Genomic DNA, 12,571 nt, shown 5'->3' on the forward strand with positions numbered 1-12,571 from the left:
ACACCCCCAATTAATTAACCCTCGTCCCAACGGCGCTCCGCGTGACCGTCACCTGTTTCTACTCCAGACCTTTAGACGCCTCTCTAGCCCCGGCAACAGCACCAACCAATCACAGCAATCCACGGCTCTCCCAGCTTAATTGCCCCAACATAACCTGCACTGTATTCGCCTTCGCTACAGGCTGACCCAAGATAACCCGTACTGTCTGTGTGATCATGTAATCACGCTGTTTCCACAACGCACCTTCGTACTCCACTACAAATGCAAAAAAAAGAGGGTTTCGTTTAGGGTTCGTAATACGACACCCACTCCTTTTACTTTTATGTTACACTACATTAACCCAGCCGTAGAACAGGAAGTATTTTTTTACATAAAATATGAAAGTTAGAACACGAAGTATATTTTTTTCAATAAAATGTGAAAGTTTCTGCAGTGTTAAATATGACTTGCGCGTACGTGTGTTGAACTTCTTTCGCACCGTACAAAGGGTGCGAAGTGTCCAGAATGGGGGGACAAAATCTCTGCCTCACCGGACGAAGGGAAGAACACGCGACGAGGTGGAGACAAGACGGCGTGTTTATTATTTCGCGGTTAGCATCATCATTATCATCATCATCGTGGGCAGAGTGCCGTTAGAGTTACTCTACCTATAGGCCTCGGGAAGGTAATTTACCCTTTTTTTTACCAGGTTAAAGGGTAAAGGTAAAGGTGTCGACATGGCAAGGGGTAAGGTAAAGGGTAGGGTAAAGGTAGCGTGTAGTGTTACCCGGTAAAAACTCTGTTTACCACTCGCTAAAAGCTCCGTGGCGCAGTCCGTGGCTTTTATTTAAAATTGGAATAATCGAAAGTGTTCTATATGAATAAAGCGCTCTACCTAGCATTTACCTGTTACAAACCTTATTCATGTGCAGTAGTGCCCCAGTAATTACCCTGTAATCGGGTAATTTGCATGGGGTAATGGTAAAAGGTAGGGTAAAGGTAGGGTCGTTGCTTTTGACCTTTTACCTTACCTTGCTAAAGGGTAAAAGGTAAGGGTAGAGTGATTGTACTGTGGTAAGGTAAAAGTTAGGGTAATGGTAGGCTCGTTGTTTTTACCTTTGACCTTGCCGAGGCCTATCTACCAGTCCAGTAATCTTCTTTGCGTTGTGTAACTGCGAATGGTCGAGCCGTGAGTCACGAAAGCTTCAAATCAAGATTGAATTCGTCTCAATACGTTTGGCCACGAAAGGTCAAATCCGCGATGGGCGAGGTTCTGGTGCACTCGAGATAGCAAAACATCACAGCCCGGATGCAATGTGCACATTTTTTCTTTCCTTTTCATATTCTGTGCATTGTTGACAAATTTACAATGAGATTGAGTAAATGGGTTAATGCAGTGGATACAAAAGTATTCAAAGCAGCACAGTTTTGTAAAGGCGCTTCATACATATTTTATTCAACAATTGCAATGCCATTACTTTTAACGTAAGAAGTTAATATTTTGTGACTTATTGATGGTCAGAGTTTAGACCGATGGTTTTTGCTTCGTGAGTACTTAAAAGGTGTGATTAAATGTGCGAAGTGACGTCTTAAATAATAAATACTCGGTAGCTTCATTCAGAACAGGATTTTGCAATAACTTTAATGACACAACAGTTGGCAAACTCAAACCCTGAAGCCCAACACGGTCTGTAAAGAGGCAACGACATCAGGCACTAGAGCAGAGCATTCTCAGAGAGCGTAAGAGCGTTCATATGTACAGGCGATTTTATTTGTTGCGCACAATGAAAACACAAACGATAGATTATGAGACTCAGGTTTGGTCCATTGAGTTTTGAGGGGTAGTGCAGGAACATGCAAGGCTGTGGCCTTCTCACGATGGGGGAAGCCCCTTGGTCGTTTGGAAATGCAATTTTACTCGACTTCTAAATGTATCTAAGTTGGTACGGTCATCATTGTATTACAGTAGTAATATATCGTCATTCTCATCATCATCACCAGCTGTTATAATTTATCTTAATGTAACTTTACATTATTTCCATATGCTATCGTGGCTGGTTGAATAAAATACCTTCATTTTATAAACGTCACAATGCTTCGGGGACACAAACTGATGGAAAATGCCACTTAATTCGTTTTACACCACCAGCCAATAGACTGACAATAGTTTAATTATTCCAAACCTTTCACCTCCGTTAAATACTTCAGCTGTCAAAGTTTAAACAATGTACATTGTAAAAAAGTGTTCTCATTTACAGTAAAATTCCACGGCACCCACTTAAAACAACATCGACTTCACTCTATCCTGTGATTCGGAACACTTGTTTCACCAACGCATGCAATTTTTCCAACGGCGTAACAAACACATTGTACACAGGTATATTTTACAGGATAACGTAATTATAAGTTTTTACAAATGCCACAAACGTTTTACAGATAGCAGCAATTTAGAAAGCACGTTCAAATACTTTTTTTTCTTGTTTTGCTTTCACATGGCTTTAGTTACAGCAAATGCCACAGATATTTGATGGAGCTTTGGCACATGCGGTGTGTTAAAAACATAAAACCTAGGCCACAGACCAAAAGCTACTGCAATGCGGTCCAGTGGCGTAACATCATCAGTTTACGTGTTTCGTCTGGTTGCACATTGCACAATGCGTGTGGCTGCTTCGGTCCCCGTATGTGTGATGTTGCATATGCTGTGGTTGGGCATGATGTACCACTACATTTGTTGGCCTTTGCTCGCACCTCCTGTAAGCACGGTTGGCTACGTACGGCGCGAAAGAAGTTCTACATACATACCGTCTTCTCAGCTGTAGCATCTGTGATGTTATCAGCGTTCTTGTGTGTCGCTGACCCGCATTTGGCATGTCGTGTACAATTATACGACTGTTGTAATGTGAATGTATGTTCAGCAGTTGCATGCATTTATAGGCATAATTTGTTTGGGTCATCAGTATTGACATTGAATTTAGTTGCACGTGGCTGAATGCCACCTTTGGTAGTATAATCGTTGTCTGGGGAACTCGTTATTCGTCATGATGTGAATTAATGTAAACACAATAATAACATCTACATGGTACATATGCTGTACTGTATACTGTATACAACTAGAGGTTAGCCTTCATTGGATTGCACCTAGTCAAATTTATAACGCTCAAATATGAATGCAGTACAATGTAGCATTTGTAATTCCTCCGATTAGCACGGTTGGCTACATGCGGTGCGAAAGAAGTACAACTTACATACAATTGAGAGCTACATATTCATTTTGATGTTGATATATAAACCACATTTGATTGTGTATGCCAAATTAAAAGTTAAAGAATTCCACCACTCGGACAACAGCAATAATCTGATTATGGCCCTGAGCCAATGGTGAGATTTCAACATTCCTGTGGCAGAGGGCAGTTAATCCATAAGTCAGCCACTACTGTGTATACATTACACTTTGAATGATATGCAGAATTACAGCATATATAAGAATATATTATAACATTTCAAAAAATATAATGACAGTATACAGATTAATATATTACATACGGTAGTACAGTAATGTCATAATAATACATTACAAAGTGCCATTTAAAAAAAAAACAACATCCTTAATACTGTATTGGGAAAAGCATGATTAATTTGGCGAGCACCCCCAGCAATTACCCATAGTGCATCATCCATGCAGTAAGGGGGTGCGGCGGGGGCAAATCCATCGGATATAAATCTGCCCCCCACCCCACCCCAGCCCTGCCAGTTACCGTTCCACTTCAGGTTTGTGGATATCACAATACATACAAAACTGGCCTTCTTACCACCGCAACGTAAGCATGGCCAGCTGTGGCTACAGGTGTCAGTACGTGTTGCTGCCCGTGCACGTTGTGCGCGCGCGTGCGTGCGTGTATGTGTGTCTTTGTGTGCGTCTTGACCCCGGCAGCGGGACCAAATGGTGACCACCCCCCCCCCACTCCGCTCACATGAGAACGATGTTGCGCGTGTCAGGCAGCCGGAAAGCGATGAGTCCTCCCATCGTCAGGACGACGGAGGCGAGCAGGATGGGGACCACCTTGGTGATGGTCACCAGGGAGCCGAAGATGACGTTGCCGAGCACCGCGGCGAGCCGGCACAGGCAGTTGAGGAAGCCGAACCCCGTGACCCTGTCGCACAAAAAAGGTTTCACTGGTAAACAAGGTGGGTCAAAGTGCACGTGGGTGTTGTGCTCTATGACCTCATCGTCATTCAGCGTTCGATTACCTGACCGCCGAAGCAATGTGAAGTGTCCACCACTGCCTCTGGGCAGCCGACGGAGGTTGAGCACCCTTCAGTCGTCGTGTTAACATGAAGTTAAATTTGATTGTATCATTATCACGTTCATGAACAATGACTGTGAGGTCATTTTGAGCATGCAGACATGGGAGATTTTGCCTTGGTGTAACGAACACATTCCCAACAATATATGTAGAGGTGAAAGGTGTTTAGACTGCATGGCATTCTTGGAGAGATCCACAATGCTTGTTGATATAACCACTTAACGTACACAGTATGGACCATAATACAGGTTTTTTTTGGGTTAGATCGCGTAAATATATAACATTTACAATCTGTCGCGGAAATATATGTGTCATTAAACCCACCACCACCCGACACAGCCAATTAGTAAGGTTTGTCACGTAAACAGAACGTGCAAATTCGTTGCTAATACAGCACACCGCTGTGTTGGAGAGCCAAGCCACAACATTTACAATCTGTAAATGTTGTGGCTTGGCTCTCCAACACAGCGGTGTGCTGTATTAGCAACGAATTTGCACGTTCTGTTTACGTGACAAACCTTACTAATTGGCTGTGTCGGGTGGTGGTGGGTTTAATGACACATATATTTCCGCGATCTAACCCAAAAAATCATGTATTATCGATGATATTGGTCGTGAAAGCCTACGTGTTAAACAGTATATGGAAGTAGAATTTTCCACCGAATTTTGTGTCAGAGGCCCTCCTTCACATGAATGGTCTGACAAAATATAGGCAGTTAAATTTCGATTTAAAGCTTTCGTGACTGCAAGGATTCATCTTCTTTGGTTCTTTCGGTAAAGTCACTTGACTTTACCGAAAGAACCAAAGAAGAAAAATATAGGCAATGTACTTGTTTTACTGCCATACACTAGCCAGCTCACTGGCCCTGCAGGTAGATGTCTCACTGACATGATCTTTGCATGTTCCACAAGCTCCAAATTGCTGAATTACCAGCTCGCACCACCATGCCCGGCTATACATGTTGGTCAACAGATTTCTGTATCATTAATTTCTTATTAAATATTTTAAGTGTTAAATTGTTTCTAGCTTGTCTGTTCCCGGTGATTGTGTCCGGGCTCCTTGTGCAGAAGGCATTGCAGTTGTCACCTGCGGTCAGTTGGGAAGAGCTCAACGGTGAGGACATCCAGCGAATTCCACGCCGAGATCGTGAGGCCGTTATAGAGGCACAGCATGCCGATCATGGTAGCGCCGCTGTTCCCGAACCACAGCAGGAAGCAGCTGATGCCGGAAAGCACCATTGAACCACCTGAGTTAGGTATGCACACACATAAGTAAGCACACAAATATAAACACATATCACGCGTAAAGACTAATATTCCCCATTTTTCAAAGAAACCTCTTATTTTAATTTAAATTGTCCCAAAGTGTTATACTGCTAAGGCCAATGATGACGGTACTTCAGACACGATGCCAAAGATGCACCATTTACCCTACGGGATTTTGGGGTAAGAGATGTGAGTGAGCATTTATTCAGGTCGACATAAAGGTACAGCATGCACACCAAACTCGACACCTATGCATTGACAATCATAACCTGCTTTAAAAGGTGGTGCTCATCTGCTCACAGGCAACAGTGAAAATTCCACGTTCCTATGGCAGTGGTGAATCTATTTATAGGACAACCAATGTTGACATCCCCACAAATTTGTACTCATTTTATCGACCTCTAAACAGGACTTGACCTTGCAACCTTCCGATCGCGGGCCGCTCACTCTTCCGCTGAGCCACCTGGCCGGATTCTAACACGTATATGCACAAAAGCATTTGTTTTTTGTTCAAAACACAGCTGCATACGTATCTGTTTACTCTTGCACCAATTGCTTGGTTGCTTGCAAAGCACTTTTTTGATTATCACGAAAATTGCCTCGGTTCTTGATGCAGGGGGAATGTGAAAAACATGTGACCAAATCAAGTGCAAGCAATAAACCGAGATAGCTTTTGCATTTTTTTTTCCAGTCCGTGAACGGTATTATACCATTACACTCAGCATGTGGGGAGTGCAATGTTACATTTGTTTCTCTCAGGGCCTGACCTGAGAATCTCAAGAGACGGTGGTGGTGCATTACTCTGATGTTTTACCTTGCACGACATGGAATGTTACTCCTTGTGAAGCACTGTTCTTAATCCAACCATGTGCAGTTTATAACTGAACAATAGTCGCTCAGTTCGCAGCTTATATTTGAGGTATTTTTCAATGAAAAATACTAAAGTAATAATTATGAATAAATATACTTATCAGTAACTAATGCTGCAAAGGTTATATATATACACGTACAGGATTTGTCTTTACACCAAAACCTTTTTAATTACTTTCTTCGCTTTAACATTGCCAGTACTATTCAGGAAGACGTCTATATTCTTAATTGCAAAAAATATGTATGCTGTAATTTATTCAGAAAAAAGGTTAAATTCCCTGATGCCTACGAGACCGCCACACCAAGGCCTCCTTTCCAAGAATGATCCCCACCCTCTGGCTTTTAGGTCCTCACGTTTGTCATCAACCTTGAGGTACAACTCCAATATCGGTTTCGTTAACCTCTCTTCCAACCTGCGTACACCTCCTTCTGATTACGTCTACACCACTTTATTGCCATGTTTGATGTAATAACTGAGATTAATTATAAGTTACTTTAAAAAAATATATACAACATTTTATATGACTTTTATAATGATGTCCAACCACTACATTTTGTATTTCATGTGAGTTAGAGAAGAGGAAATCTGTAAACAAATAAATACACTACTTAAGAACAGTATTACTGGTAGGAAACGTAGTGGACTGGAAGCCCAACCGGGATTAATTCACAGGAGGCAGGGGATTAATTGTGTATGTCTGTGGATGTCTGTCCACGTGGGAGGGGTGGGGCTGGGTGGAGAGGGTGGGGTAGGGAGGGGCTGGGTGGGGAGGGGCTTGGTGGGGAGGGGAGGGTGGGGAGGGGCTGGGTGGGGAGGGTGGGGCTGGGTGGGGGGTGGGAGGGGTGGGGCTGGGTGGGGTGGGGCTGGGTGGGGAGGGGCTGGTCACCCTGTGGTGCCCTTATAAAACTCAACATTTCACCTACTCACGCCGGCTTGTGCCCGCCCTCACAGTCGGGCATATTTGCGGAATACACCACACCGCCGTTGACTCTGGCCACTGACCGAGCAACCAACGTTCCTACCAGCCCCCTCCGCAGGAATGTGTTTCTGTATTGGTTATTACATTAATATTATGATATGATCCTTTTGTGTCATAGTATAGCCCCTTTTCTACCATCATTGTGCCGCTGCTGTATGTAATGCAGGTAAGAGAATACATTTTGACTGCTGAGAAAAGTGTGGTTGGGCAGTACATTTCGCTTAGGAGGGACGATGGCCATTGGTCAATAACGTATCATGGACAGACTGCCAAAGGAGAGAACACCATGGAGATGGAGTGATAAAAGCAACTCGTGTGCAGGTACTAGATGGATTGCTGCATCTAGAGACTGCAGGATGGCGATGGCTTGGAGAGGATTTCATCCAGATGTGGATTTATCTTGGCTGATGATGATGAGGAAAAATTCGACCATGCCATTAAATACAATACCTAACCATATCATGATGGCAGTAATGTTATGACACGATCTTCTGTGTGTGATGGTATAACCACCTAGCTACCATTTGTTTTGCTGCTGCTGTTTATGACGTCAATTTGGCAGAAGCACACAGACGTTGGAGCCGGCTTCCTGTCCTAAGCCAGCATGTTTTTTTTTTTAACGTTTTTATAGGCCGATACATCACGCCGAAAGATTCCAGTGACGGGGTCCAAAGTCTCCGCAGGTGAATCCATTCTGGCAGGTGAGAAGAGGGGGGGTGGGGGGGGGGTGTAGGGCCCAGCTGCCCCAGCCAAGTGGGACCCCCTCCCCCACGTAATCAGGGAGATGAAGCTCACCCAGCATGTTGAGACGGCCGATGTGGTCCATGAGCAGCGCCGACACAATGTTGCCGGGCAGCACGGCCAGCGTGCCCAGGAACGTGACGAAGTAGACCCAGAAGGCACTGTAGTCATTGCTGTAGCCGATGTGGCAGCCCACTTTATTCTTCTCGAATGTGGTGTTGAGAAGCAGGCTGCCCTCAAACTTGAACGCGAAGAAGTCTGAGCATGGGGGAGAAAAAAAGATAATGTTTGTTTTTGTGGAGAAAAAAAGTGACTGCCATTCATAATTAACGATAGTTCAGATGTTGCTTTATTTTTTTTACCGTTAAGCATGATTAAATCGGTGTGGATTTTTAAAAAAAATAATTACTTTATTACGGAACATTTAAGGTATTAATGTTGCTGTTATTGTGATTCGTCATATGTATGTTTACAAAGAAATGCACAGTGTATTTGTCATATTTTCCGATTGCTTGGACTCTTCATGGCAAACCAGACTTGTAGAATCAAAATGTCGCAAGGAGTTGTTTCTGTTAAATCACATTTTGATGTATTTACAAATCCTCCCATGATCACGCTTGTTCATACATAATTACCGCCACATCTTTGCCATACATTCCCCAGTGCGTTATTTTTAGGTGACACACACACACACACTCAAGAAGGTCTCGTGCATGTTTCGCTCAGTAAACCCTTCTGTCTTGAGGAGACCAAATTCCGCGTCACTTTCAACATAAAGAGATTGGGTTTTTTTTTTGTTGCGAGTGGAATAAAGTAATTGGGCTGCAGGACCTGGTTGTCATATTTAATGCGCATAATGTCTGTCACCTATCTAAAGAAATATATATCGTCCCCTTGGGACACATTTAAATTCACGTCATCGAGGTGTCAGCCCACGGCTGCCAAGCGGGGGTTTGCACCTCCCAAATCCGACCCAAACCACCTTCACATTTTAACCTTTTTTGACAGCTCCTTTGCACCCTGCCACGATGAACAAAGCTCACCTCGCTGCTTATTAAAACACATCAACGCAAAGTGACACGGCGAGCAGACCCACGAGGCAATTAACGCGTCTCCGAGATGTAAACCTACATGCGCTATATTGGTCAATACGTGCCACCGGTTCTGTCGAAAGCCTGTCAAGTGGAACATTTTAATAAGCTTAGTGGTGGTTTTTTTTTGTCTTCTTCAGAATCATTGTAATGCCCTTGTAGTTGCTGCATAGCAATTACAAGTGTTATTAGGTTTTTGTTAAACTTTTTCTATAGGCACCGTATGCATCAAGATGTTAAGATGAGCCATTATTCAACCACTCGGGCACAATTCTCAAGCTGGCATAAGCGTCGTAAGGCTCGCATGCCACTAACCTGTGTTGTAAAATGTCGTGTTGATGATGGTGCAATTCACGAAGAAAGTGCTCAAGGAGGTAACGTCGTCAAAGTAGCAGTTTCTGAATATTGAGTTGTTGAACGTTACAGACTTGAACTTCATGTGCACGAACCTGAAAAAGATGAAAATGGAAGATGCAGTAAATTGTCAATGAAATCGTTATTTTAGCAGAAACAGAACTTTAATGCAACTTTGTTTGCATTAGAATGTAGCCTTTAGTCAATACTTTATAAATAAATAAACTATATTGTTCGAGGCACATTAAAATGACCGCATCCTAAAAATATTCTTGTATATCTCAGTCAGAACTTGGTTCAGTCACTCATTGCGAATGATTATTCTTGACTTTACGTACATATTGACAATATTGAGATTGTAGATACAGCATACCTGTTGCTCAAAGCGTCCCCATTTAAGTTAAACACATTTGGTAATTATGTTCGTGTAAACTCGGAACATCCATCCAGGTGGCGCTGTGACAGAGAGCCAGGTTCACCGTCAGTATGTGAGTTCAAGTCCCGTTAACGGGTCAATTGAGCTCACCATCCCTGCGTGATCAATACAACCTATGGCCAGACTGTCCCCCACCTCCCCCCACCATGGGGATGTAGAATTTCAACCATCAACAGAATTTAGCACCACCCAGACGCTCATTCGACCACAAGAACTCGTTGTCGACCTGACGTTGACTCTGCATTATAAACCACTTTCACGTTAGGTCACAGTTGTCACACGATAAGCCCTTCTTTAACCTCGTTCAACATTTTGTAATTTCCAACCCCCCCACCCCCCCCAAGAAAAATACGGTTGTAACTGCTGTACCAGCTATGCAGCAGAGAGAGAAAAGAGTTGAGCGGCACCTGTCATTGACGAACTCCCCATTGTTGTGGACCTGGTTTGCCATGGAGAAGTTGAAGGTGGTGTCCACCACACTCTGCTTGTTGTGGATCTTCAGCAGCTTCGCGTACTCTTCGTTCTGCAGCTGCTTGATTATCTCCGGGAACCACACACTCAGCCCGTAATAGCTGTTGACGAGAAACGTCGCAGCGCAAACGGGACGCACGCTAGCGGCGAGCAAGGCATGCGTTGGCGCTCCGACGAAAACTGGTGCATCCTGAAAAATAGTGCATCCTGTCCAGATATCTAATTTGTTCGCTATAATTAGTTCGCTGATCCATGCGTTTCGTTTTTAGTCTCACCGGTATTTACTGCGCGAGCGTAAATGTATATTCCGCCAACACATTAATCCATCCCGTACGCCCCAAACCGCATGCAAATTAATTCGACGGCAATAATCCAACACGTCGTTTGTGCAATGAGCCAAGTCGTATAACAGTGGCATTTCATACGCAAAGCTACCTGAGTTATATTGCAATTGGTAATGAGTGATGGAATACACTGCACATCTGTGAAAAATAGCTTCATAGCTCATCGGATTCCTCCAGTATAAATAAACGGTATTATTCTGACACAGTTGCTTCTTACAAGTGACCTGCACGTATCCGGGTGACTGCGGGTTGCTTACCCGAAGGATAGGGTGCACCAGACAGCCACCAACATTAAAGAGGTCCTCCTGATGGGACCGGCAAAGCACATCCGCAGGGTCTTGCATATCTTGGGGAGAAAGGGAAATTAAAGGTTGGAAGGGTGGCGGATGCAGTGGGGGGTTCGGGGCACGGGTCAAGGGTCATGGGTGGAAAAGCATATGCAGAGAGTGAAAGAGTCACAAAGGCTATGGACCATGGTGACAGGTGTGATTAATGAACGTGCCTTTGAAATGTGTGGCCACTGCTGTACGATTGTTACTTTAATGTGTAAGATCCATTGTGCGGCGCACTCAAGATGATTCGTGATTGATCGCAAAGTGGCAGAGGTGCTGGAATAGGATAAGTTGCTAATCGAAGGATTCATCTAACATATGTGTTCATAAAACACTTTCAAACACGTCATTTATATTGTTCACGAGTGAAAAATAAAGATGTTTATCGCAGGTTTGGAGTGTGTGCATCAATTCTAGCATTCCTTGTCCAACAATTAAGGCATGTACTTTGAACGAATTACTTTTAACGTGGGGTTGGTGGATCGGAGATCATCTTACGTGAAACACCTACCAGCAAGTTCATGAGATCTAGTGTAAGAGGCAATACAGCAACGAGATTGTTGAGCATACTGTGCACGTTTCCATGGTGTTCTCGCACATGGAAACATGCTCATTCATAAGCCACATATCTTAAACGGGACCTATCCTAAATGTGTTTATGTCGCTCCAAATTTAAGGCTTTTGTGGGTCGAGAATTACACGTATTGTTATGCAATGAGGGGGGAGTGGCGGTGCAGTGGTTAGCGCTGCTGCGGGACGAATGCAGCAACCTGAGTTTTAGGGTTCGTGGTAGCGATCCGTGGCACTCGTGTCGAGTGCTCCACTGTCCCCTGCTGCTCACAACGTGGCCCTGTCCCCACTGCCTCAGCTTCAACAAACCACACTGGCCAGTGTGGTGATGTATGTCGATCCCGACCCTGACACCTGCTGTATATTTGGAGTTTGCATGTCTCTCTTTCTCTGTGTGTGTGGCCTCGTGGATTTTTCTCCGGGTTCTCCGGGTTTTCCATACACATTTAGAAACATGCGTATAGAGCATTTGGCTGATATAAATTGACCCGTGATAAGCCACTTCGTTGGGCGATTGTTTGTGGCGAGGTCGCTTCTCAAACAGAGCTATATAGCTCAGTGGGCCTTATCTGGTAAGATAAAACACTTTTTTTGTTTTAATAGTTTAAACGCTCTGACCGACACGGTGTGAGATAGGCCTTCATCCAGCAGTGGATTGACAAAACGGCTGCAATATAAGAATACGCAACACGATATATCGTGGACAGTTTTCATTTACAAATCCACCAGTCTCCTTCCACGCAGCTAGAGATTTCATAAAAATCCATAACGCATCGGTGTTACGTTGCCACTTAAAGTTTCACTGTGATTGAACCCTCAAAGCGCGTTTAGAG

General features: G+C 43.9%; 1 protein-coding gene across 4 annotated transcripts in view; it reads right to left on the minus strand.

Moving 5' to 3' along the window:
- Nucleotides 1-1,595: 1,595 nt before the first annotated feature.
- Nucleotides 1,596-12,571, minus strand: part of LOC116941878 (synaptic vesicle glycoprotein 2C-like) — a 68,401-nt gene continuing 57,425 nt past the window's right edge. For all 4 annotated transcript variants that reach the window (XM_032953191.2, XM_032953189.2, XM_032953188.2 and 1 more), the window contains 6 exons: nt 11,094-11,182; nt 10,429-10,593; nt 9,547-9,680; nt 8,195-8,398; nt 5,371-5,530; nt 1,596-4,130 (listed from right to left, as the gene is read on the minus strand). In XM_032953191.2, coding sequence (XP_032809082.1) covers nt 3,947-4,130; nt 5,371-5,530; nt 8,195-8,398; nt 9,547-9,680; nt 10,429-10,593; nt 11,094-11,182 — 936 coding nt within the window. In that variant the 3' untranslated portion in view covers nt 1,596-3,946. The remainder of the gene's footprint in view (nt 4,131-5,370; nt 5,531-8,194; nt 8,399-9,546; nt 9,681-10,428; nt 10,594-11,093; nt 11,183-12,571) is intronic.

Source organism: Petromyzon marinus, chromosome 13, assembly GCF_048934315.1.
Source record: "Petromyzon marinus isolate PM22_M1 ecotype Great Lakes invasive population chromosome 13, UKy_Petmar_22M1.pri1.0, whole genome shotgun sequence".
Lineage (NCBI taxonomy): Eukaryota > Metazoa > Chordata > Hyperoartia > Petromyzontiformes > Petromyzontidae > Petromyzon > Petromyzon marinus.